At 53.0% G+C, this 24,323-nt stretch overlaps 1 protein-coding gene across 1 annotated transcript; it reads right to left on the reverse strand.

Moving 5' to 3' along the window:
• On the reverse strand, positions 1-23,557 carry ears2 (glutamyl-tRNA synthetase 2, mitochondrial). Its single transcript, XM_038820275.1, has 9 exons — positions 23,340-23,557; positions 15,002-15,157; positions 14,193-14,382; positions 12,251-12,723; positions 9,520-9,628; positions 2,968-3,121; positions 1,848-1,978; positions 721-859; positions 1-186 (listed from the first exon to the last, which is right to left on the reverse strand). The coding sequence occupies exons 1-9, from the start codon at positions 23,491-23,493 to the stop codon at positions 103-105; spliced, it is 1,590 nt and encodes a 529-aa protein (XP_038676203.1). The 5' UTR covers positions 23,494-23,557; the 3' UTR covers positions 1-102.
• Positions 23,558-24,323: the final 766 nt, after the last annotated feature.

The following is a 24,323-nucleotide window of genomic DNA, read 5'->3' on the forward strand; positions in this document are numbered from 1 at the left end:
CCCCTTCTTGGATTATCAGCAGAGAAAAGCATTCATACAAGTCCGGGGCAGTACATCACACTTGACCTCCCAAGTATACAGGTCACAGGAGAACGCCTGTGGTCAATTGATGATCACTCGCTGCAGACGTTGACACACCTCTTTAGGACCTAATGAAAGCATCATCTCAGCCACACTTGGCCCTTGCTGCAAGGAAGCAAAAACAGAATCAGTTCCACGAAAACAGTATGAGAAAAACATTAAAACTTGCAATGCTATTTACTTAAAATATCCTTCCCAACGGCAACTTTCCCTGCATGCCCCAGCTATTAGATCCTTTCCTCTCTGTCCACAGGGTGCTGGATTGGACATTGTGCCTTTAATCATATAACTTTACAGTACTGGAGGCTGTTTGGCCCATTGTGTCTGTCAGTTCTCTCAAAGAACTATTCAGTTAGTCCCAATTCCCCCCCACACCTCCACTTTCCTCATTGCCCTACAAATTACTGATATAAACTTGCCGAGTAAAAAATAAAATACATCCCCCTCCTCTAGTTTCCGATTCTCCTGCCTGTTAAAGTAGTTCTCCTTCTCTACTCCATCACATCTAGTCAAAATTTTGATCACCTCAATCAAATCTCCCTTTGGCCTTCTCTGCTCTAATGAGGACAATCCTAGCTTCTCCAGTCTCTCCAGGCAGCTGAAGTCCCTCATCCTGGGTAAATCTCTTCAGCTCCTTACCTGCTGTCCACTGAGAACCAGTCGAAGAAACTTCATCATTACACTGTACTTGGTGCCTGTGAACTGTGCCTGCAGCGCTCTCAGTTCAGAGTTCAACTCGGCTGGGGTCACACTGTCATTCGGCCAGGTCTGGAGCAAACTGGAATTCAAAGGATCAGTTCCAATTAGCTCACAGTAAATCTGAATTTGTAAAACTGACTTACAGGATGCCCTGCCTCGAGGGAGATGCAGTGGGGGGGGGGGGGGGGGGGGGGGGGGGTTTGGTGTGGTTAGTGTAAGGGGGAACATCATGGAAGACAGGGGCTGGTTAGCTCAGACAGGGGCTGGTTTAGCTCAGAGCTAAATCGCTAGCTTTTAAAGCAGACCAAGGCAGGCCAGCAGCACGGTTCGATTCCCGTACCAGCCTCCCCGGACAGGTGCTGGAATGTGGCAACTAGGGGCTTTTCACAGTAACTTCATTGAAACCTACTCGTGACAATAAGCGATTTTCATTTCAAGATGGGAAGAATTCTGCCTGCTGAGTTGGAAGAAGAGTGAGGGAAGGAGAAGAAAAGAGAGAGAGACTCAGAGAGACAGATAGAGACAAAGAAAAAAGGAGACAGAGACACAGAGTGACAGAGATACAGGGATAAAGAGAAACAAAGGTAGAGAGACAGACAGGCAGAGTGGTAAAGAGGAAGCCGGGGCAGGGGAACAGAGAAAATGGGACAGATAGGAAAAGTAGTGCAGCCGCCAACACTTATGCATCCACATTCATCATGGGTAGGTGCCGATACCGGACAAATGTCAGTAATCATTCACCAGTTCCACAAGAGTATAATATAAAGGTGCTATTTATAACATAATAACTATGCCGGCTATTTTGTTGCACCTTGTTATCGCTGTTCAGTATTCACCAATAGGTAATGTTCGGTTTTTATCAATGTCTTCAGGGAGCCCCTGTGCTGCAATGTGTTTATTTATTGTCACGTGTACCGAGCGAGGTACAGTGAAAAGTATTTTTTGGGCGGCTCACTACCACCTTCTGAAGGGCAACTCAGGATGGGCAATAATGCAGGTCTAGCCAGCGACGTCCACATCCTGTAAATTAATTTCTAAAAACAACTTCAGTGTAGGCAGACACTTACCGCACCACCACACTACAGATCTTCTCTCCCTCCGTTGACAAGTTCAGCATTTGCTGACGGAGCACAACAGGTCTGATCCACAGGTATGAGTAGGCGGGTGACACCAGATCCTGCAAACGAGTGATGTGGCCCTGCCCAGCATAAAAAACACATCCAATTTAGGAACTAGATCTTGTAGTTTATTAAAACTGGACTTCCACTGATATATCTTGGGTGTGAACCCTATATGGACCCAGACTGCTGCAGTGTGGGAGTTGCAAATGATGCTGAACATGGTGCAATCATTAACAAACATCCCCACCTCTGACAATATGATGGAGGGAATGTTATTGATGAAACAGCTGATAATGGTTGGGAATAGCACACGAGTCTGAAGAACTCAAATTTACAAGAATTTTGCCAGGGCTAGAAAAGTTTAGCTACAAGGAGAGATTGGATAGGTTGGGGTTATTTTCCTTGGAATAAAGAAGGCTGAGGGGTAACTTAATTGAGGTGTACAAAATTACAAGGGAAGAAATAGGGTGGACAGGATAAAATTGTTTCCCCTGGTGAAGAACTCTAGAACTAAGGGACATAGATTCACGGTCAGTCGCAGAAGGTGTAGAGGGGACATGAGTAAAAATGTTTTTCCTCAAGAGGGTAGTGGGAGTCTGGAATTTGCTGCCCGAATTGGTGGTGGAGGCAGAGATCCTGAACTCTTTTAAAAGGGATCTCAATCTGCACCTTAAATGCTCTAAGCTACAGGCCTATGGACCGGATGCAGGAAGGGATTAGAAAGGGCACTTGGGTGTCCTAGGGTTGGCACGGATAAGATGGGCCGAACGGCCTCCTTCTGTGCTGCAACTTGTCTATGATTTCTATGAACTCATCAGGAATGATCCCATGACAGATGATTGGCCTCCAACAACCACAACCATCTCTCCTTTGTGCTAGGTATGACTCCAACCAACGGAGAGTTTTCCCCCAATTCCCATTCTAGGGTTCCATGTGAAAGGACCAACACCAATCCTGCACAGGATAATCGTTCCTGCACTTACATATTAGCAGGCCAGGCCAATTACCTGTCTCTGGGCTGAGGCAGTCCACAAAGAGGGGAAATTGAAAATGACATTGTTCTCACCTTACGATGTAACAGCACCCGTTCTACATAGTCAGTGCACAGGGCCTCGCCATCAATCAGCTCGTCACCAAATGCCTTCGCAACCAGCGCTTGCAGCTCTGTCACTAGCTGTTGCCGTGAGCTAACATCCTCAACACGCTGCCGCAAATGAATCCTACGTAAGAACATAAGAAATAAGAGTAAGGAGTAGACAATTTGGCCCCTCGTGCCTTCTCCGCCAGTCAAAAAGATCATAGTCATTCTGATGCGGCCTTAACTCCTCATTCCTACCTATCCCCATAAAACCATCAACTTCCTCGTCAATTAAAATCTGTCAAATTGAGTCTTGAATATAAATCAATAACCCAGCCTCCATTTGCTGTCTGAGGGTGAGAATTCCAAGCACTAAGACCCCTCCGAGACCCCTTATTTTGAAACTGTGTCCTCTAGTTCTATATTCCCTCATGAGAAGAATCATTCTCCCATCATCTACCCTACCACTTCCCCTCAGAATCTCATATGCTTCAATAAGATTACTTCTCATTCTTCTAAATTCCAATGAGGAAAAGCTCAACCTGCTCAACCTTTCGTCATAAGACAACCACTCCATCCCAGAAATCAGTAGGATCAATCTTCTCTGAACTGTCTGCAATGCAAGTATGCCCCTCCTTAAGTGACCAAAACTAGGCACTGTACTCTAGGTATGGTTTCACCAATGCTCTGCAGACTTTTAAAAAATATATTCACAGGATGTGAGCATTACTGGCTAGGCCAGCATTTATTGCCCATCCCTAATTGCCCTTAAGAAGGTGGAGGTGATGGTGTTGCAGTAGTTAGCACCGCTGTCACACGGCGCCGAGGACCGGGTTTGGTTCCGGCCTCGGGTTAGGTTCCAGCCTCGGGTCACTGTCCGTGTGGAGTTTGCACATTCTCCCCGTGTTTGCGTGGGTATCACTCCCACAACCCAAAGATGTGCAGGTTAGGTGGATTGGCCACGCTAAATTGCTCCTTAATTGGATTTTTTTTTTTTTTTAATTTGTTATTGCCATTTTCAAAATTATATACTTTGCTGTTTGTTTTCATTTATTGTACAGTGCAGAAAGGCTTCTTTTTAGGTTTTGCTGTGAAGAGAGGCTGGTTACTCTAGCGTTGTTCTCCTTAGAGCAGAGAAGACTGAGGAGGAACCTGATCGAGGTGCACAAAATTATGAGGTACATAGACAGGATTGATAGGAAGAAACCTTTCCCCTTAGTTAAGGGGTCAATAACCAGGGGGCATAGATTTAAGGTAAGGGGCAGGACATTTAGAGGGGATTTGAGGACAAGCTTTTCCACCCGGAGGGTGGTAGGAATCTGGAACTTACTGCCTGAAAGGGTAGCAGAAACCCGCACAACAGTTAAGAAGTATTTTGATGAGCACTTGTAACGTCATAGCACAGGCCAAGTGCTAAAAAATGGGATCAGAATAGATAGGTGCTTGATGGCCAGTGCAGACACGATGGACCGAAGGGCTCTTTCTGTGCTGTAAAGCTCCATGAATATGACCTCTGAACTTAGATGGAGGGAAGGTCATTGATGAAACAGCTAAAGTGAACAGTTCCCTGACAAACTCCTACACCAATGTCTTGTGTGAGATGATTGACCCCCAGCAATCACCTTCCTTTGTGCTAGGTATGACTCCAACTAATGGAGAGCCCCCCACCCACCCGACCGATTCTAGGGCTCCTTGATATCACATTCAATCAAATGCTCCCTTATTGTCAAGGGCAGTCACTCTCACTTCACGTGTTGATTAAGCTCTTTTGTCCATGATTGGACGAAGGCTGTAATGAGGTTGGAAACTGACTGACCTTTCTGGACCCTAGCTGAGTGTCAGTGAGCAGGTTATTACAGAGTAAGAACCACTTGACGACACTGTCAATGTCACCTTCCATCACTGCACTGGTATCAAAAGTAGATTGATGAGGTGGTAATTGGCCAGGTTGGACTTAAGTCCTTATTTTTGTAGATAGAATTTAGCTGGGCAATTTTCCACATTGCTGGCTCGGTGCCAGTGTTGTAACGCACAGCTTGACTAGTCTTCAGTACTATTGCCAGAATGTTGTCAGGCCACATAGCTGTTGAAGTATCCAGTGCCTTCAGCCATTTCTTGATATCACATGGGGTGAACAAATTGGCATCTGTGATGCTGATGTTGTGAAGTGAGTAGCAAGACTTTTTCATTTCAAGACTTCCATTCTTTTATACGCCTGAAGAATATGGGAAGACATCAGGTGGGTAAGGATAGGAATATAGGAAAAGGAATCAGCTATTCAGCATCTCAAGCTTATTCTATCATTCAATGAGATGATGACAAATATGCACATCGTTGCCCCATATTACTCAACACCCGTGGTTAACATAAATCCAGATGTCAGATTTAAAATTAACGTCTTATTTAGCATCAAACGGCATTTGTGAAAGAGAGCTCCTCCCCTTCTCTCCCAAAAGCATCAACTCTCTGCTGGGGAACTGTTTCCTCTGCTACCTCATCCAACATTGCTCATATGAAAGTCTGCGAAGGGATGGAGATAGGTTAAGTGAGTGGGCAAATATTTAGCAGGTGGTGTATAATGTGGGAAAGCAGGAAGTTGTCCACTTTGGCAGGAAGGCTAGAAAAGGAGCATATTATTTAAATGGAGAGAAATTGCAAAACTCACGTTCATAGAATTTACACTGCAGGAGGAGGCCATTCAGCCCATTGAGTCTACACCAGCCCTTGGAAGAGAACTCTACTCAAGCCCACGCCGCCACCATATCCCTGTAACCCAGTAACCCCAATTAACCTTTTTGGACACTAAGGGCCATTCAGCATGGCCAATCTACCTAACCCGCACATCTTTGGACTCTGGGAGGAAACCGGTGCACCTGGAGGAAACCTACGCAGACAAGGGGAAAACATGCAAACTCCACACAGACAGTACCCCAAGCCGGGATCGGACCTGGGACCCTGGAGTTGTGAAGCAACTGTGCTAACCACTGTGTTATCATGCTGCCTGTTTAGAGATGGAGTTCTTTGAAGGAATCACACGTGTTGTGGATAAAGGGGAACCAGTGGCTGTACTGTACTTAGATTTCCAGAAGACATGGATAAAGGTGCCACATCAAAGGTTATTCCAGAAAATAAAGGCTCCTGGTGCAGGAGGTAACTATGGGAATGGATTGAAAATTGGCTAGTTAACAGCAAACAGGTGGCAGAAATGGGTCTTTTTCTGGTTGGCAGGATGTGGCGAGTAATGTGCCACATGAATCAGTACTAGGGCTTCAACATTTTACAATTTATAGATGAAGGGACTGAAGGTCTGTTGACTAAATTTGCTGATGACGCAGATAGGTAGGAACGTAAATTGTAAAGAGGACACAAAGAAGCTACAAAAGTGCCATAGATAGGTGAAGTGAGTGGGCAAAATCTGGCAAATGGAGTATAATGTGTTAGAATGTGAAATTGTTCATTTAGCAGGAAGAATAAAAAAGCTTATTATCTAAATAGTGAGGGATTGCAGAGCTCCGAGGTGCAGAGGGATCTGGGAGTCCGAGTGCATGAATCACAAAAGACTAGAGTGCAGTGTAGGAACGTTTCCAAGGCCTGAGTATTGAGATAGCTTTTACGTGGGGTTCCTCCCTCTTAGTTACAGCTCAGCTGAACACACAGAACTGCAAACACACATTAACTCCGGTTAAGATGGCTTTATTATTCCAAGCTTGGTCCATGTACATGGGAGAGATCTGGATAAATGCAAAAATCACTGTCTGACACTGGTACAAGCATACCAATTATAGCGTTTTCCAAAAATAAATAGCCCACCCCAGTTGGACTTGATCCAATCCTTGGAGCTGTCAATTTAATATTGACCAGTAAAATTAAAATGATGACTGTGATCAGCTCATAATTTCATCCCATCCTTCCACCTGTTGTTTACTAGGATACTGTGTCCATTATAAAGTTGTTTTTCTGACATTCCCAGCTTACGTGTCGCAGCCAGTTCCTGCCCACCTCATTGGTCATTTAGGGGCAAGATGCCAAAGTTGGTTCCTCTTTACACCATGGATTCTCTAAGACAGGATATTGGGGACATTGATAAGAACTGTTTACTGAGCTGACCGTGTTATTGCTGACCACACTATTTCTGCTGAATCCCTGTTTGTCTGAAAAACATAGGCAAGTAAGCTAGCTTAAATCCCATCATGCATTGTGGCCACTGCTTGTAGCAAGAGTTTGAATGCTTATTACTGCTATGTCCTAAAAATAAATGTTTAATGGTTAATAATGATTACTGGATATACGTTCTATGATTAATCGCAATCTTTAATAAACTAACTTATGTAGAACTATTCTAGTGTTATCCTAGTGTTATCCGGTTTTCAGGGATCTCATCTCAGGACACCCCCTTCATACAGGTACAGCAAGTAATTAGAAATCTAATAGAATGTTATTGTGAGGGGATTGAGTAAGTAGGAAGTTCTGCTTCAGTTATACAGAACATTGGTGAGACTACATCTGGAATATTGGGTCCAATATTAGTGTCCTTATTTAAGGAAAGAAGTAAAAGTATTAGAAGCACGTCAGAGAAGATTTACTCGACTAATAACAGGAATGAGTGGGTTATCTTAAAAGGAAAGGTTGGACAGTTTAGGTTTGTATCCACGAGAGTTTAGAAGAGTAAGAGGCAACTTGATTGAAACATATAGGATCCTGAGGGATATTGACAAGTTGGATAGGGAGAGAATGTTTCCTCACGTCAGAGAATCTAGAACTAGGGGGTCACTGTTTTAAAATAAGGGAGAAATGTTTTTTCTCAAGAGGGCTAAGAGTCTCTGGAACTCTCTTCCTCAAAAAAACAGAATCTTTGAATATTTTCAAGGCAGGGCTAGATTGATTACGGATTCAGAAGAGGGTGAAAGGTTATTGGATGTAGGCAGGAATGAGGTTGAGGTTACAATTAGATCAGCCATTATCTTATTGAATAACAGAACAGGCCTGAGGAATTGAGTGGCCTACTCCTGTTCCTAATTCGTATGTTTGTATACATATGTACGTAACTGTGAGGTACAGAGGGATCTGGGTGTCCTGGTACATTTATGCAGGTGCATCAAGTGACAAGGCAATTGGAATGTTGGTGTTTATTGCAAAGGGAAGGGCCAGGGAGCAAATTTGACTCCAGCCTTGGGTAACTGTGTGGGTTTCCTCCAGGTGCTGCAATTTCTTTCCACAGTCACAAAAGATGTGCAGGTTAGGTGGATTGGCCCTGCTAAATTACCCCTTTGAGTCCAAAGATGTGCAGGTTGGGTTGGCTTACGGAGATAGAGCAAGGGTGTGACCCTAAGTAGGGTGCTCTTTCAAAATGTCAGTGAGACTCAATGGCTGAATGGCATCCTGCTGCACTATAGGGATTCTATGGTATACAAGACAGAGATTAGGAGAAATTTTCTCTCGGAGGGTTGTGAATCTTTGGAACCAAAAGAGAAAATGCTGAAAAATCTCAGCAGGTCTGGCAGCATCTGTAGGGAGAGATCCAGATGATCCTTTGTCAAAGCGAGTCTTTGGAACTCTCTTTCTAAGCAGCAGTGGAGGCAGGGTCATTGAATATTTTTAAGACAGATGTGGATACATTCTTGACCAACAAGGGGATTTAAAGTAATCCAGGACATGTAGGAAAGTTGATTTGAGGCCTCAATCAGATCAGCCATGATCTTACTGAATGGTGGAGCAGGCTTGTTGGGCTGAATAAGCAGACTCAAGGGGCCGAATGGCCTACTCCCACTCCAAACAATATGTATGTACTTATATCTCACTCCACTGCAAGGGCCATCCCATTCTGTGTACTAATTGGATGGGCCCTGGCTGATTCTTTTCCTCATCAACCCAAGAATATTGAGTCTAGTTGCAGTAGAATGGAGATTATTAGCTAACTCAGTGCAGACCACGAATCAAATCCGAGACTGTCAGTCTGTACGGTTCAGTAAAAGGCTTGCATCTCTATAACACATCCACAGGACGTCCCAAAAGTACTTCAATGCCAATGAACTGCTTTACAGTCACTGCAGCAAAATCCAACAACAGCTAGCATCCACCTGTACAGATTGATGGTGCCTCTATTTAATGTGCTACTCAATGGCAGTACTTCAGACAGAGCATCACTCTCCCAATGCTTTGTCTGGATGATATGCGCTGCTCCACATTTCAGCTTGATCAAGGATCCTCATTCTCAGAGGTGACAGTTCAGCCACGAAGCACCACACCAGCTGGGGGTTTCCCACTCCATTTACAAACATTGGCCTTGACAACTTTTAAAACTTTATCACTGGGTGTAATACTTAGATTAATAGTGCAAATAGGTAGAACAAAATGAATATGCATTTTGACAGTAATGACACCCACTTCTGGTGCAGGATAGCAAAAACAGAATACAGCACATACTGGCAGCACTTGTGGGAGGCAGGGAGCGAGGGCAGAACGCTTGCTGATGATACCTGGGCAGAAATGTGTTTAAAGTGTATGCGTGTGTATATGTTCCACACTTGAATATTTACACACCTATTGAACTCTGGCAGTTTATCAAGATCCAAGAGTGCAGAGTGGGTTGTGATCTTGGTCACATCAAACTCGCTAACCAGTTCCTCCAGGATTCGACCCAGCCGATTTCCTGTAAACCCAAAATAAAGAGAACAGGTTTTCACACAGTCTTCACTTCACTTGGCATTTCTTTTCCATTTTCTCCAACTTATCTCGGAGACTTCACATCATTTCACAAGGAGAGGACCAGGAGAGTGAAATACCTGCTGCCAGCTGGTATCCATGCTGCTCTCAAGCTTGCACTATCCTGTAGACAATTACTCCACTCTGTACACTATCCTGTGAATATTACTCAGAAAGCAACATTTTTGTCAAAGCTTTTAGTGTTGCACGCATCAGGACAATTTTCAAGGATAAACGCAAGAGAAAACAACAATTTATACTGTATGAGAAGAACGTGCTGATTGCTTGACAATTGGACTCTGATCAGGAGAGGTGTTGCGATGGAGAAAGCACTGGTGACTGGTGTCAAGCCTTGTTTGAAATTTAATGAACCAATGAATGGTTGTCATTTATTTTGTTTAGCTGAAACAGGCACAGTGGGTGTACATGTTGTTTCTGTCTACAAAGAACAGCTTGTGCCTTCCATTGTTCGCAACGGGCAAGTTACAGACCTTACTCAACCAGCCCGTGTTTGCAAAACTCAAAACACAGTATCCAACATGAAATTTGATTTTGCTATTGGACAGCACTTGATAAATAATCCTCAGTGTACTAGGAATTACGCTGACAACCAGTTTAAGATTGTCAATCGGACTCTCAGTGTGGTGCATTTGCCTACATTGGAAGCTACATATATTACTGCACAGAACCCTGTTCTTTGCAGTCAGAAATAACATTTACACAGTAAGAAGTCTTATAACACCAGGTTAAAGTCCAACAGGGTCGTTTCGAATCACTAGCTTTCGGAGCACTGCTCCTTCCTCAGGTGAATGAAGAGGTAGGTTCCAGAAACATATATATCAACAAAGTCACTTATTTTGTCCAGCAGAAACAAGCGCAAAGTGTGTAAATGTTGGCCATGATTTGGAGATGCCGGTGTTGGACTGGGGTGAGCACAGTAAGAAATCTTACAACACCAGGTTAAAGTCTGACAGGTTTGTTTCAAACACTAGCTTTCGGAGCACTGCTCCTTCCTCATTCACCTGAGGAAGGAGCAGTGCTCCGAAAGCGTGTGTTTGAAACAAACATGTTGGACTTTAACCTGCTGTTGTAAGACTTCTTACAGGTGAATGAAGAGGTAGGTTCCAGAAACATAATATATATATATATATAGACAAAGTCAAAGATGCAAGACGATACTTTTAATGCGAGCATTTGCAGCTAATTAAGTCTTTACAATTCCAGAAAGAGGTGCAATTCCAGGTTAAAGAGGTGTGAATTGTTTCAAACCAGGACAGTTGGTAGGATTTCGCAAGCCCAGGCCAGATGGTGGGGGGTGAATGAAATGCGACATAAATCCAAGGTCCCGGTTGAGGCCGTACTCATGTGTGCGGAACTTGGTTATAAGTTTCTGCTCGGCAATTCTGCGTTGTCGCACGTCCTGAAGGCAGCCTTAGAGAACGCTGGCAAAATCCTACCAACTGTCCTGGTTTGAGACAATTCACACCTCTTTAACCTGGGATTACCCACTCTCTGGAATTGTACAGACTTATTTAGCTGCTAATGCTCGCATTCAAAGTATTGTCTTGCATCTTTGACTTTGTCTATATATATATATATATATTATATATGTATATGTTTCTGGAACCTACCTCTTCATTCACCTGTAAGAAGTCTTACAACAGCAGGTTAAAGTCCAACATGTTTGTTTCAAACACACGCTTTCGGAGCACTGCTCCTTCCTCAGGTGAATGAGGAAGGAGCAGTGCTCCGAAAGCTAGTGTTTGAAACAAACCTGTCGGACTTTAACCTGGTGTTGTAAGATTTCTTACTGTGCTCACCCCAGTCCAACACCGGCATCTCCAAATCATGGCCAACATTTACACACTTTGCGCTTGTTTTTGCTGGACAAAATAAGTGACAGTCATTCGCCGATTCATTGTTTGATCAATCTGAGTCAAGCTATCTGGTTTAAATTTTAACCAGTGCTTGGCAGTCAACTATCATTCACCATCAACTGGTGCATTCCCATAGCAACGCTTCTAACAATCAGAGACAACGTGCCAACAAAATCAGCATTTTCTTCTCAAATAGTATAAATTTGTTGTTTTTGCTTACATTGTATTCTTACAAACTTTCCTGACGACTGCAAGCCAAAAAGCTTCAACAAAATGTTTCTCTTTTTCAGCAATACTCAAGTTAACGTACTTCTAAATAACGAGCCTTTGAATAATACAACCTGTTTACAGCCCCATGTACAACACAACCCAGCCTGTGCATAGTCCCATGTGCAACCCAACCCAACCTGTGCACAGTCCCATGTGCAACCCAACCCGTTCACAGTCCTGTGTGCAACGCAACCCAGCCCGCGCGCAACACAACCCAGCCTGCGCAGTCCCATGTGCTACGCAACCAACCCAGCCTACGCAGTCCTGTGTGCAACACAACTCAGCGTGTGCAGTCCTGTGTGCAACATATCCCAGCCTGTACACAGACCCGTATGTAACACAATCCAGTCTGTGTACAGTCTGGTACCATCTCTGTACAACACATTCTAGATACAGTAAAAACCTTTCCCTATTCACAGCACCTGAGAAGCCAGATCCACTGTTGGTGACAATGTCCAGTAAAGCTTCTGGCAGGAATCCATTCTGGGAAAGGTTCTGGATTAACAGATTGCCCTGACGTTTGGACAGTTTGCTGCCATCTTTGTTCAGTAGAAGAGGAAGGTGAGCAAAAGCTGGTGGGTCCCAGCCGAAGGCCCTATACATTAGCAAGTGTTTGGATGTGGAAGTGAGCCACTCAGTGCCCCGCAGAACATGGCTGATCTTCATGTGGTGATCATCAACTACGTTTGCTAAGTGATATGTTGGAAACCCATCCGCCTTAATGATCACAGGGTCTCCCTCCACACTGGCAGGCTCCAGTCTATTTACTCCATACACTAGATCTTCGAAGGGCTGGGCACCCTCCTCCATGCGAAATCGAATAACATGTGGGCATCCTTGTGCCAGTCGCTCCTCGATCTGTTTCAAAGTCAGGTGCCTACAGCGGTTATCATACCTAAAAAGGGACAGCATTTGTATCACAAGCAGAGTGCAATGGCAGCACATACATTTTAAAACAATTTTTCTACAATTTCTTTAGGCAATCAGACCTAGATGGTACTAGTTGGCAGTGTGATGGAAAGTGAGATGATTGAAGAGATTGGGGTAATGGGAGGTAGGGGTTGGGTTAGTGAGTGTGGGGATAGGGCAGTAGGTTGCAGGCGGTCCAGGTCAATTTCTCCACAGTAAACACTAAGGAGTCACAGGAACATGAGAAGGTCATTCAGCCAATCAAGTTGGTTTGCCATTCAATCGGGCCAGCACGCTGGCACAGTGGTTGGCGCAGCTGCCACACAGAGCCAGGGACCCAAGTTTGATTCTGACCTTTGGCGACTGTCTATATGGAGTTTGCACGTTCTCCCTATGGCTGTGTGGGTTTCCACTGGGTGCTCCAATTTCATCCCACAGTCCAAACAAAATGCGCAGTTTAGGTGGATTGGTCATGCTAAATTGCCCCTTAGTGTCCAATGTTAGGTGGGGTTACGGGGATAGGGTGGGGGAATGGGCCTGGGTAGGAGGGTGCTCTTTCGGAGGGTCGGTGCAGTTCGATGGGCCAAATGTCCTCATTCTATGATCATGGCTGAGCCCCCTTCCAAGTAAAGAAACAAAATCAAAGAAAAAGAAAAATAAATGACCATGTCCATGGACAGCTCCCAGCTTCAAACCTACTTTGGCATAACAACAGAAAGTGCTGTAAAAACTCAGCAGATCTGGCAGCATCTTTGGTGGGAGAAAAAGATTTAAAGTTTTGAGTTTACTTACATACTTTACTTTAATAACAGAATAAAGGACAGCTCTGAAAGTAAAAACATGAAAACAAGATACAAACTCGCCTTTGGGGAAAAATGTTCAAAATGGAGGACAGAATTCATGACCTAAAATTGTTGAAATCAATCACGAGTCCAGAAGGCTGAAAAGTGCCGAATCGGAAGAATTCTCTGCTGTAAACCTTCTGTGAGGTGTTATTCCTCCAACTTGGGTTGGGAGTGGAGGTGCTGTTTCTCCAGCATGTGTTGGGCTTCACTGGAACATTGTGGCAGGACAAGACAAGAAACATGATCAAGATGGTAAATTGAAACGGCAAGCAACAGGAAGGTCAGGATCATGCTTGCGGACTGAGCAGAAGTGTTCCACAAATTGATCACCCAGTGTTAACCTGGTCCCCAAAGTACAGGAGACCACTTTGTGAGTAGTGAATACAGAATACGAAATTGAAAAAAACACAACTAAATCGCTGCTTCAGCTAGGAGAATTTGGGGGCCCTGTGGACAAGGAAGAGAGGAGTAAAGAGCCAAGTACTACACCTCCTGCAACTGTGTGGAAAGGCGCTGTGGAAGGGGATGAGGTGCTGGGGATGATAGCGAGACTATGCTTTGGAGGAGGTGAGACAGTAAAATTGAAGAACAAAAATGCCTTTAAACCTACTTTGGTGTTTGTCTCATTCTCAATGCTTCCTTCTTCAATATTTCTAGACGCTGGGGGCTGCAGAAGCAATAATATGCTGCATTCTTCATTACCAAAGTCTCAGTGGCTTTTAAGTACAGATCTAGTCGCTCCGACTGCTTGTATGGTCCATAGGGACCCCCTCGCTGAGGGCTTTCATCAGGGGGGATACCTGTGTGACAAATAAAACAGTGTGCGAGATACCCAGAGTCTTATACTGTGTGCACAACAAAGGGAATCATATAACGCAGAGCATTATACTGATTCAGTGTGCGATAACTGAGATACATATTATGTGTGTGCAACAGGGAGGACATAAAGAACGGTAGCACAGTGGGAAGCACTGTTGCGTCCTAGGTTCGATTTCCGGCTTGGGTCACTGTCTGTGTGGAGTCTGCAGGTTTTCCCTGTATCCTAGTGGGTTTCCTCCGGGTGCTCCGGTTTCCTCCCACATGTCCCGAAAGACGTGCTGTTACGTAAATTGGACATTCTGAATTCTCCCTCAATGTACCCGAACAGGCACCAGAATGTGGCGACTAGGGCCTTTTCACAGTAACTTCATTGCAGTGTTAATGTAAGCCTACTTGTGACAATAAAGATTATTATAATCTAAAAATTTATAACAAGGGTGTGTAGTCAAGAATGTCTTAAATTGTGTTGCACTGAGATTGAGGTTTATAAGAGGAAGATTGTGATAACTGTGAATCATACACTTAGTGGGGTTTGTAACAGAGAGACTGAGAGTTTTATATTATAAATGTCTGAAGACATCCTCCCAACATTAATTATACCTGCCCACTCCAGTACGTTCTCAATGCTTTCCGCTGCTCCTGGTACAAGACGGCTCTGATCTGTATCTTCAATCCGGAGGACAAAGCTGCCCCCATGTTTTTTGGCAAATATGTAGTTATACAGAGCTGTACGGAGACCACCCAAGTGCAGGAAGCCTGATGAAACAACCAAAAATGACAGGATTTTAGAAGGACCCCTTCAACCGGTCATATCTGAGTGCACCCTATCATATAGGTGATATAGTGTAACCCAGAGCCAAGGAGACTCGGAATGGAGTCCAGATTGTCCCCTCTTGCGGAAATATTTCATATCTCAGTGGGGGTGGCCAAGTCCGATGGCTGCACCTGAAGTTCATCACCCAGGGAAGCAGTGGGCACCCTGGGAATGTGAAAATTAAAGCGAAGAACGGCCAGCACTGAGGTCAGAGCTACTCCAAAGATAGCGGTATCTACATAGACTCAGTGCACGAGGGGAGAAAAGGTTGGGGGGGGGGGGGGGCGCACATGGGTGGAGAAAAGGTGGGGGGGGCACATGGGGGTGGGTGGGGACACATGGGGGGAGGGTGGGGACACATGGGGGGAGGGTGGGGACACATGGGGGGTGGGGGGGCACATGGGGGGTGGGGGGGCACATGGGGGGTGGGGGGGCACATGGGGGGTGGGGGGCACATGGGGGGTGGGGGGCACATGGAGGGTGGGGGAGCACATGGGGGGTGGGGGAGCACATGGGGGTTGGGGGGGCACATGGGGAGGGGGGGCACATGGGGGGGGGGGGGGCACATGGGGGGAGGGGGGGCACATGGGGGGAGGGGGGGCACATGGGGGGTGGGGGGGGCTCATGGGGGGTGGGGGGGCTCATGGGGGGTGGGGGGGCTCATGGGGGGTGGGGGGGCTCATGGGGGTGGGGGGGCTCCTGGGGGGTGTGGGGGCTCATGGGGGTGGGTGGGGGGCTCATGGGGGGTGGGGGGCTCATGGGGGAGGGGGGGACACATGGGGAGGGGGGGCCACATGGGGGGTGGGGGGCACAAGGGGGCGGGGGGACACAAGGGGAGGGGGGGACACAAGGGGAGGGGGGGGCACAAGGGGAGGGGGGGGCACAAGGGGAGGGGGGGGCACAAGGGGAGGGGGGGGCACAAGGGGAGGGGGGGGCACAAGGGAGCGGGGTGGCACAAGGGAGCGGGGTGGCACAAGGGAGCGGGGTGGCACAAGGGAGCGGGGTGGCACAAGGGAGCGGGGTGGCACAAGGGAGCGGGGTGGCACAAGGGGGGGCGGGGGCGCAAGGGGGGCGGTGGGCGCAAGTGGGGGGCGGGGGCGCAAGGGGGGCGGGGGCGCAAGGGGGGGCGGGGGCGCAAGGGGGGGCGGGGGCGCAAGGAGGGGCGGGGGCGCAAGGGGGGGGCGGGGCGCAAGGGGGGGCGGGGGCGCAAGGGGGGGGCGGGGGCCGCAAGGGGGGGGCGGGGGCCGCAAGGGGGGGCGGGGGCCGCAAGGGGGGGGCGGGGGCCGCAAGGGGGGGGCGGGGGCCGCAAGGGGGGGGCGGGGGCCGCAAGGGGGGGGCGGGGGCCGCAAGGGGGGGGCGGGGGCCGCAAGGGGGGGGCGGGGGCCGCAAGGGGGGGGCGGGGGCCGCAAGGGGGGGGCGGGGGCCGCAAGGGGGGGGCGGGGGCCGCAAGGGGGGGGCGGGGGCCGCAAGGGGGGGGCGGGGCCGCAAGGGGGGGGCGGGGGCCGCAAGGGGGGGGCGGGGGCCGCAAGGGGGGGGCGGGGGCCGCAAGGGGGGGGCGGGGGCCGCAAGGGGGGGGCGGGGGCCGCAAGGGGGGGGGCGGGGGCCGCAAGGGGGGGGCGGGGGCCGCAAGGGGGGGGCGGGGGCCGCAAGGGGGGGCGGGGGCCGCAAGGGGGGGGCGGGGGCCGCAAGGGGGGGGCGGGGGCCGCAAGGGGGGGGCGGGGGCGCAAGGGGGGGGGGGGCCGCAAGGGGGGGGCGGGGCCGCAAGGGGGGGGCGGGGGCGCAAGGGGGGGGCGGGGGCCGCAAGGGGGGGGCGGGGGCCGCAAGGGGGGGGGGCGGGGGCCGCAAGGGGGGGGCGGGGGCCGCAAGGGGGGGGGCGGGGGCCGCAAGGGGGGGGGGGCGGGGGCCGCAAGGGGGGGGCGGGGGCCGCAAGGGGGGGGGGCGGGGGCCGCAAGGGGGGGGCGGGGGCCCCAGGGGGGGGCGGGGGCACCAGGGGGGCGGGGGCACCAGGGGGGGCGGGGGCACCAGGGGGGGGCGGGGGCACAAGGGGGGGCGGGGGCACAAGGGGGGGCGGGGGCACAAGGGGGGGGCGGGGGCACAAGGGGGGGCGGGGGCACAAGGGGGGCGGGGGCACAAGGGGGGGGGGGGGCCACAGGGGGGGGGGGGGGCACAAGGGGGGGGGGGGGGGCACAAGGGGAGGGGGGGGCACAAGGGGGGGGGGGGGGCACAAGGGGGGGGGGGGGGGCACAAGGGGGGGGAGGGGGCCACAAGGGGGGCGGGGGGCACAAGGGGGGGCGGGGGAACAAGGGGGCGGGGGGCACAAGGGGGGGCGGGGGGCACAAGGGGGCCGGGGGCACAAGGGGGCGGGGGGCACAGGGGGCGGGGGCACAACGGGGGCGGGGGCACAAGGGGGCGGGGGCACAAGGGGGCGGAGGGCACACAGGGGGCGGGGGGACAAGGGGGCGGGGGGGCACAGGGGGCGGGGGCACAAGGGGGCGGGGGGCACCAAGGGGGCGGGGGGCACAATGGGGGCGGGGGGCACAAGGGGGCGGGGCGGCACAAGGGGGCAGGGGGCACAAGGGGGCGGGGGGCACAAGGGGCGGGGGGGGCACAAGGGGGCGGGGGGCACAAGGGGCCGGGGGGCACAAGGGGGCCGGGGGGCACAAGGGGGCGGGGGGCACAAGGGGGCGGGGGGCACAAGGGGGCGGGGGCACAAGGGGGCGGGGGCACAAGGGGGGCGGGGCACAAGGGGGGCGGGGGCACAAGGGGGGCGGGGGGCACAAGGGGGGCGGGGGCACAAGGGGGCGGGGGGCACAAGGGGGCGGGGGCACAAGGGGGGCGGGGGCACAAGGGGGCGGGGGCACAAGGGGGCGGGGGCACAAGGGGGGGGGGGCACAAGGGGGGCGGGGGCACAAGGGGGCGGGGGGCACAAGGGGGGCGGGGGGCACAAGGGGGGCGGGGGGCACAAGGGGGGCGGGGGGCACAAGGGGGCGGGGGGCACAAGGGGGGCGGGGGGCACAAGGGGGGCGGGGGGCACAAGGGGGCGGGGGCACAAGGGGGCGGGGGGCACAAGGGGGCGGGGGCACAAGGGGGCGGGGGGCACAAGGGGGCGGGGGGCACAAGGGGGCGGGGGCACAAGGGGGCGGGGGGCACAAGGGGGGGGCGGGGGGCACAAGGGGGCGGGGGGGCACAAGGGGGCGGGGGGCACAAGGGGGCGGGGGGCACAAGGGGGCGGGGGCACAAGGGGGCGGGGGGCACAAGGGGGCGGGGGGCACAAGGGGGCGGGGGGCACAAGGGGGCGGGGGGCACAAGGGGGCGGGGGGCACAAGGGGGCGGGGGGCACAAGGGGGCGGGGGGCACAAGGGGGCGGGGGGCACAAGGGGGCGGGGGGCACAAGGGGGCAGGGGGCACAAGGGGGCAGGGGGCACAAGGGGGCGGGGGGCACAAGGGGGCACACACACAAGGGGGTGCGGGGGGCACAAGGGGGTGGCGGAACAAGGGGTGGGGGAACAAGGGGGTGGGGGGCACAAGGGGGTGGGGGGCACAAGGGGGTGGGGGGCACAAGGGGGTGGGGGGCACAAGGGGGTGGGGGGGCACAAGGGGGTGGGGGCACAAGGGGGTGGGGGGCACAAGGGGGTAGGGGGCACAAGGGGGTGGGGGGCACAAGGGGGTGGGGGGCACAAGGGGAAAGAAAAGGTGGTGGGACGCATGGCGGTAGAAAAGATGGGGGGCATTGGGGGGAAGAAAAGGTGGGGGAGAAAAGGTGGAGGGGCATTGGGGGAAGGGAAAAGGTGGGAGGCATTGGGGGGGGAAGAAAAGGTGGGGGGAGAAAAGGTGGAGTGCATTGGGGGGAGAAAGGGTGGGGGGCATTGGGGGGAGAAAAGGTGGGGGTGGGCACGGGGGAGAACAGGTGGGGGGCACTGGGGAGAAGGAGGTAGAAAGGTGGGGGGCAGGGGAGAGAAAAGGTGGGGGGCAGGGGAGAGAATAGGTGGGGGGAACAGGGGAGAGAAAAGGTGGGGGGGCAGGGGAGAGAAAGGTGGGGAGGGCAGGGGACAGAAAAGGTGGGGGCAAATGGGTGGGAGAAAAGGTGGGGGGCCGCATGGGGGGAGAAAAGGTGAGGGGGCGCAATGCAGGGCGGGTCAGGGGAGGAGAAAAGGAGGAGGCACAAGGGGGGGAGAAAAGGTGGGAGGCGCAAGGGGGAAAAAATGGGCGCACATGGGGGGTATATCGGTGGGAGAATAGGTGTGGGAGCCCCATGGGGAGGGGGGGAAATGTTGGGGAGTGGGGGAAATGTTGGGGAGGGGGGAAATGTTGGGGAGGAGGGGAAATGTTGGGGAGGAGGGGAAATGTTGGGGAGGAGGGGAAATGTTGGGGAGGGGGAGAAATGTTGGGGAGGGAGGGAAATGTTGGGCAGGGAGGGAAATGTTGGGCAGGGAGGGAAATGTTGGGGAGGGAGGGAAATGTTGGGAAAGGGGAATGTTGGGGAGAGGGCAAATGTTGGGGAGGGGGAAAAGTTGGGGAGGGGGGAAATGTTGGGGAGGGGGAAATGTTGGGGAGGGGGAAATGTTGGGGAGGGGGGAAATGTTGGGGAGGGGGGAAATGTTGGGGAGGGGGGGAAATGTTGGGGGGGGGGAAATGTTGGGGGGGGGGAAATGTTGGGGGGGGAAATGTTGGGATGGGGGGAAATGTTGGGATGGGGGGAAATGTTGGGGAGGGGTGAAATGTTGGGGAGGGGGGGAAATGTTGGGGGGGGGGGAAATGTCGGGGAGGGGGAAATGTTGGGATGGTAAAGCGAAAAGTGCAGAGGATACTGGAAGTCTGCAGAGGGATTTGGATAGGTTAAGTGAATGGGCTCGGGTCTGGCAGATGGATTACAATGTTGACAAATGTGAGGTTATCCATTTTGGTAGGAATAACAGCAAACGGGATTATTATTTAAACGATTAAAATATTAAAGCATGCCGCTGTTCAGAGAGACTTGGGTGTGCTAGTGCATGAGTCACAGAAGGTTGGTTACAAGTGCAACAGGTGATTAAGAAGGCAAATGGAATTTTGTCCTTCATTGCTAGAGGGATGGAGTTTAAGACTAGGGAGGTTATGTTGCAATTGTATAAGGTGTTAGTGCGGCCACACCTGGAGTATTGTGTTCAGTTTTGGTCTCCTTACTTGAGAAAGGACGTACTGGCGCTGGAGGGTGTGCAGAGGAGATTCACTAGGTTAATCCCAGAGCTGGAGGGGTTGGATTATGAGGAGAGGTTGAGTAGACTGGGACTGTACTCGTTGGAATTTAGAAGGATGAGGGGGGATCTTATAGAAACATTTAAAATTATGAAGGGAATAGATAGGATAGATGCGGGCAGGTTGTTTCCACTGGCGGGTGACAGCAGAACTAGGGGGCATAGCCTCAAAATAAGGGGAAGTAGATTTAGGACTGAGTTTAGGAGGAACTTCTTCACCCAAAGGGTTGTGAATCTATGGAATTCCTTGCCCAGTGAAGCAGTTGAAGCTCCTTCATTACATGTTTTTAAGGTAAAGATAGATAGTTTTTTGAAGAATAAAGGGATTAAGGGTTATGGTGTTCGGGCCGGAAAGTGGCGCTGAGTCCACAAAAGATCAGCCATGATCTAATTGAATGGCGGAGCAGGCTCGAGGGGCCAGATGGCCTACTCCTGCTCCTAGTTCTTATGTTCTTATGAAATGTTGGGGATGGGGTGAAATGTTGGGGATGGGGTGAAATGTTGGGGAGGGGGGGAAATGTTGGGGAGGGAAGGGGATGTTGGGGAGGGAAGGGGATGTTGGGGAGGGAAGGGGATGTTGGGAGGGAAGGGGATGTTGGGGAGGGAAGGGGATGTTGGGGAGGGAAGGGGATGTTGGGGAGGGAAGGGGATGTTGGGGAGGGAAGGGGATGTTGGGGAGGGAAGGGGATGTTGGGGAGGAAGGGGATGTTGGGAGGGAAGGGGATGTTGGGAGGGAAGGGGATGTTGGGGAGGGAAGGGGATGTTGGGGAGGGAAGGGGATGTTGGGGAGGGAAGGGGATGTTGGGGAGGGAGGGGGATGTTGGGGAGGGAGGGGGATGTTGGGGAGGGAGGGGGATGTTGGGGAGGGAGGGGGATGTTGGGGAGGGAGGGGGATGTTGGGGAGGGAGGGGGATGTTGGGGAGGGAGGGGGGATGTTGGGGAGGGAGGGGGATGTTGGGGAGGGAGGGGGATGTTGGGGAGGGAGGGGGATGTTGGGGAGGGAGGGGGATGTTGGGGAGGGAGGGGGATGTTGGGGAGGGAGGGGGATGTTGGGGCGGGACGGTGATGTTGAGGCGGGAGGGGGATGTTGGGGCGGGAGGGGGATGTTGGGGCGGGAGGGGGATGTTGGGGCGGGAGGGGGATGTTGGGGCGGGAGGGGGATGTTGGGGCGGGAGGGGGATGTTGGGGCGGGAGGGGGATGTTGGGGCGGGAGGGGGATGTTGGGGCGGGAGGGGGATGTTGGGGCGGGAGGGGGATGTTGGCGGGAGGGGGATGTTGGGGCGGGAGGGGGATGTTGGGGCGGGAGGGGGATGTTGGGGCGGGAGGGGGATGTTGGGGCGGGAGGGGGATGTTGGGGCGGGGAGGGGGATGTTGGGGGGGGGAGGGGGATGTTGGGGAGGGAGGGGATGTTGGGGAGGGAGGGGGATGTTGGGGAGGGAGGGGATCATAGAATTTTTTTTAGAATTTACAGTGCAGAAGGAGGCCATTCAGCCCATCGAGTCTGCACCAGCTCTTGGAAAGAGCACCCTACCCAAGGTCAACACCTCCACCCTATCCCCATAACCCAATAACCCCACCCAACACTAAGGGCAATTTTGGACACTAAGGGCAATTTATCATGGCCAATCCACCTAACCTGCACATCTTTGGACTGTTGGGGAGGGAGGGGGATGTTGGGGAGGGAGGGGGATGTTGGGGAGGGAGGGGGATGTTGGGGAGGGAGGGGGATGTTGGGGAGGGGGGGGGATGTTGGGAGGGAGGGGGATGTTGGGGCGGGAGGGGGATGTTGGGGCGGGAGGGGGATGTTGGGGCGGGAGGGGGATGTTGGGGCGGGAGGGGGATGTTGGGGCGGGAGGGGGATGTTGGGGCGGGAGGGGGATGTTGGGGCGGGAGGGGGATGTTGGGGCGGGAGGGGGATGTTGGGGCGGGAGGGGGATGTTGGGGCGGGAGGGGGATGTTGGGGCGGGAGGGGGATGTTGGGGAGGGAGGGGGATGTTGGGGAGGGAGGGGGATGTTGGGGAGGGAGGGGATCATAGAATTTTTTTTAGAATTTACAGTGCAGAAGGAGGCCATTCAGCCCATCGAGTCTGCACCAGCTCTTGGAAAGAGCACCCTACCCAAGGTCAACACCTCCACCCTATCCCCATAACCCAATAACCCCACCCAACACTAAGGGCAATTTTGGACACTAAGGGCAATTTATCATGGCCAATCCACCTAACCTGCAAATCTTTGGACTGTTGGGGAGGGAGGGGGATGTTGGGGGATGTTGGGGAGGGAGGGGGATGTTGGGGAGGGAGGGGGATGTTGGGGAGGGAGGGGGATGTTGGGGAGGGAGGGGGATGTTGGGGAGGGAGGGGGATGTTGCGGGGGGGATGTTGCGGGGGGGGGGATGTTGCGGGGGGGGGGATGTTGCGGGGGGGGCGATGTTGCGGGGGGGGATGTTGCGGGGGGGATGTTGCGGGGGGGATGTTGCGGGGGGGGGGATGTTGCGGGGGGGGATGTTGTGGGGGGGATGTTGCGGGGGGGTGGATGTTGCGGGGGGGAGGGGAGAAACATTGGGGGGGACACATTGGGGGAGAAAGGGTGAGGGGGCGAGGGAGGACATGTGGATGCCTTGAGGGGTAGAGCGGGGGAGGGGGCAGGGAGGGAGGGGGGCAGGAAGGGTGGGAGTGGGGAGGGGGGCAGGAAGGGTGGGGGTGGGGAGGAGGGAGAGTGACAGGGCAGCTGCTAGGGGTCGATGGGGATCAGGTCCCAGGATGAGATTCCATGTAAGCAGAACTCTGCTGAGTTAATCCAGTCAATGTCCGAGACTATTTACATAACTAAAATCTGAATATTAATATAATGAATATTAATAAATTCTCAGCCAGTTTGACTACCTCTGTACCTGTGGGGCTCGGCCCGAACCGCAGCCTCACACCAGTCCCGGCCTCTCCACACAGGCCGGATCTCAACACCGCTTCCCGCCCCACAATTAGGCCGAAAGGGGCAATCTGAAGCCGTAGCTGCCAGCTCCGATGGCGGGCAGCTAACAGCAGCATTTCCCAGGCCTCACTCACCCACAGCCGCCCCGGGCCCAACTGCGAAAACAACTTCCGGTCTGCCCGCTTTCAACTTCCTGTCAATCAACTCATGAAGCCCGCCCCCAAGCTGTGACAGACACGCCCCCAGGCTTAGTGACGGACACGCCCCCAGGCTGAGTGACAGACACGCCCCCAGGCTTAGTGACGGAGAAGGCCCCAGGCTGAGTGACGGACACGGTTCCAAACTGAGTGACGGATACGGCCCCAGGGTGAGTGACGGACATGGCCTCAGGCTGAGTGACGGACACGCCCCCAGGCTGAGTGGCAGACACACCCCCAGGCTGTGAACGACACGCCCCCAGGCTGAGTGACAGACACGCCCCCAGGTTGAGTGATTGACAGGGCCCCAGCCTGAGTGACAGACACGCCCCCAGGCTGAGTTACGGACACGCCCCCAGGCTGTGACGGACACGCCCCCAGGCTGAGTGACGGACACGCCCCCAGGCTGTGACGGACACGCCCCCAGGCTGAGTGACGGACACGCCCCCAGGCTATGACGGACACGCCCCCAGGCTTAGTGACAGAGACAATGAACCCACCTCTTCATTCACCTGAGGAAGGAGCAGTGCTCCGAAAGCTAGTGATTTGAAACAAACTGTACACTGAACTGTACACAGTCATAAACAACTATGAAACAGAACACCCGGAGGCCTTGTTCATCATGGCCGGAGACTTCAACAAGGCCAACCTCAAGAGTGTACTGCCAAAATTCCACCAGCACATCTCCTGTCCCACCAGGGGCGACAACACTCTTGACCACTGCTACTCAAAAATCAAGGGCGCCTACC

Source organism: Scyliorhinus canicula, chromosome 15 (genome assembly GCF_902713615.1).
Source record: "Scyliorhinus canicula chromosome 15, sScyCan1.1, whole genome shotgun sequence".
In the NCBI taxonomy this organism is placed as follows: domain Eukaryota; kingdom Metazoa; phylum Chordata; class Chondrichthyes; order Carcharhiniformes; family Scyliorhinidae; genus Scyliorhinus; species Scyliorhinus canicula.

Bases quoted from the DNA above. Each gene is read 5' to 3' on its own strand.
- ears2 (XM_038820275.1), bottom strand. From the start codon at position 23,493: ATGCTGCTGTTAGCTGCCCGCCATCGGAGCTGGCAGCTACGGCTTCAG. The intron at 12,724-14,192 runs GTAGGTTTAAAG...GTCCCTTTTTAG, and splicing joins AGAATGAGACAAACACCAAA to GTATGATAACCGCTGTAGGC. The intron at 187-720 runs GTAAGGAGCTGA...GCTTCCTTGCAG, and splicing joins TGGTTCTCAGTGGACAGCAG to CAAGGGCCAAGTGTGGCTGA.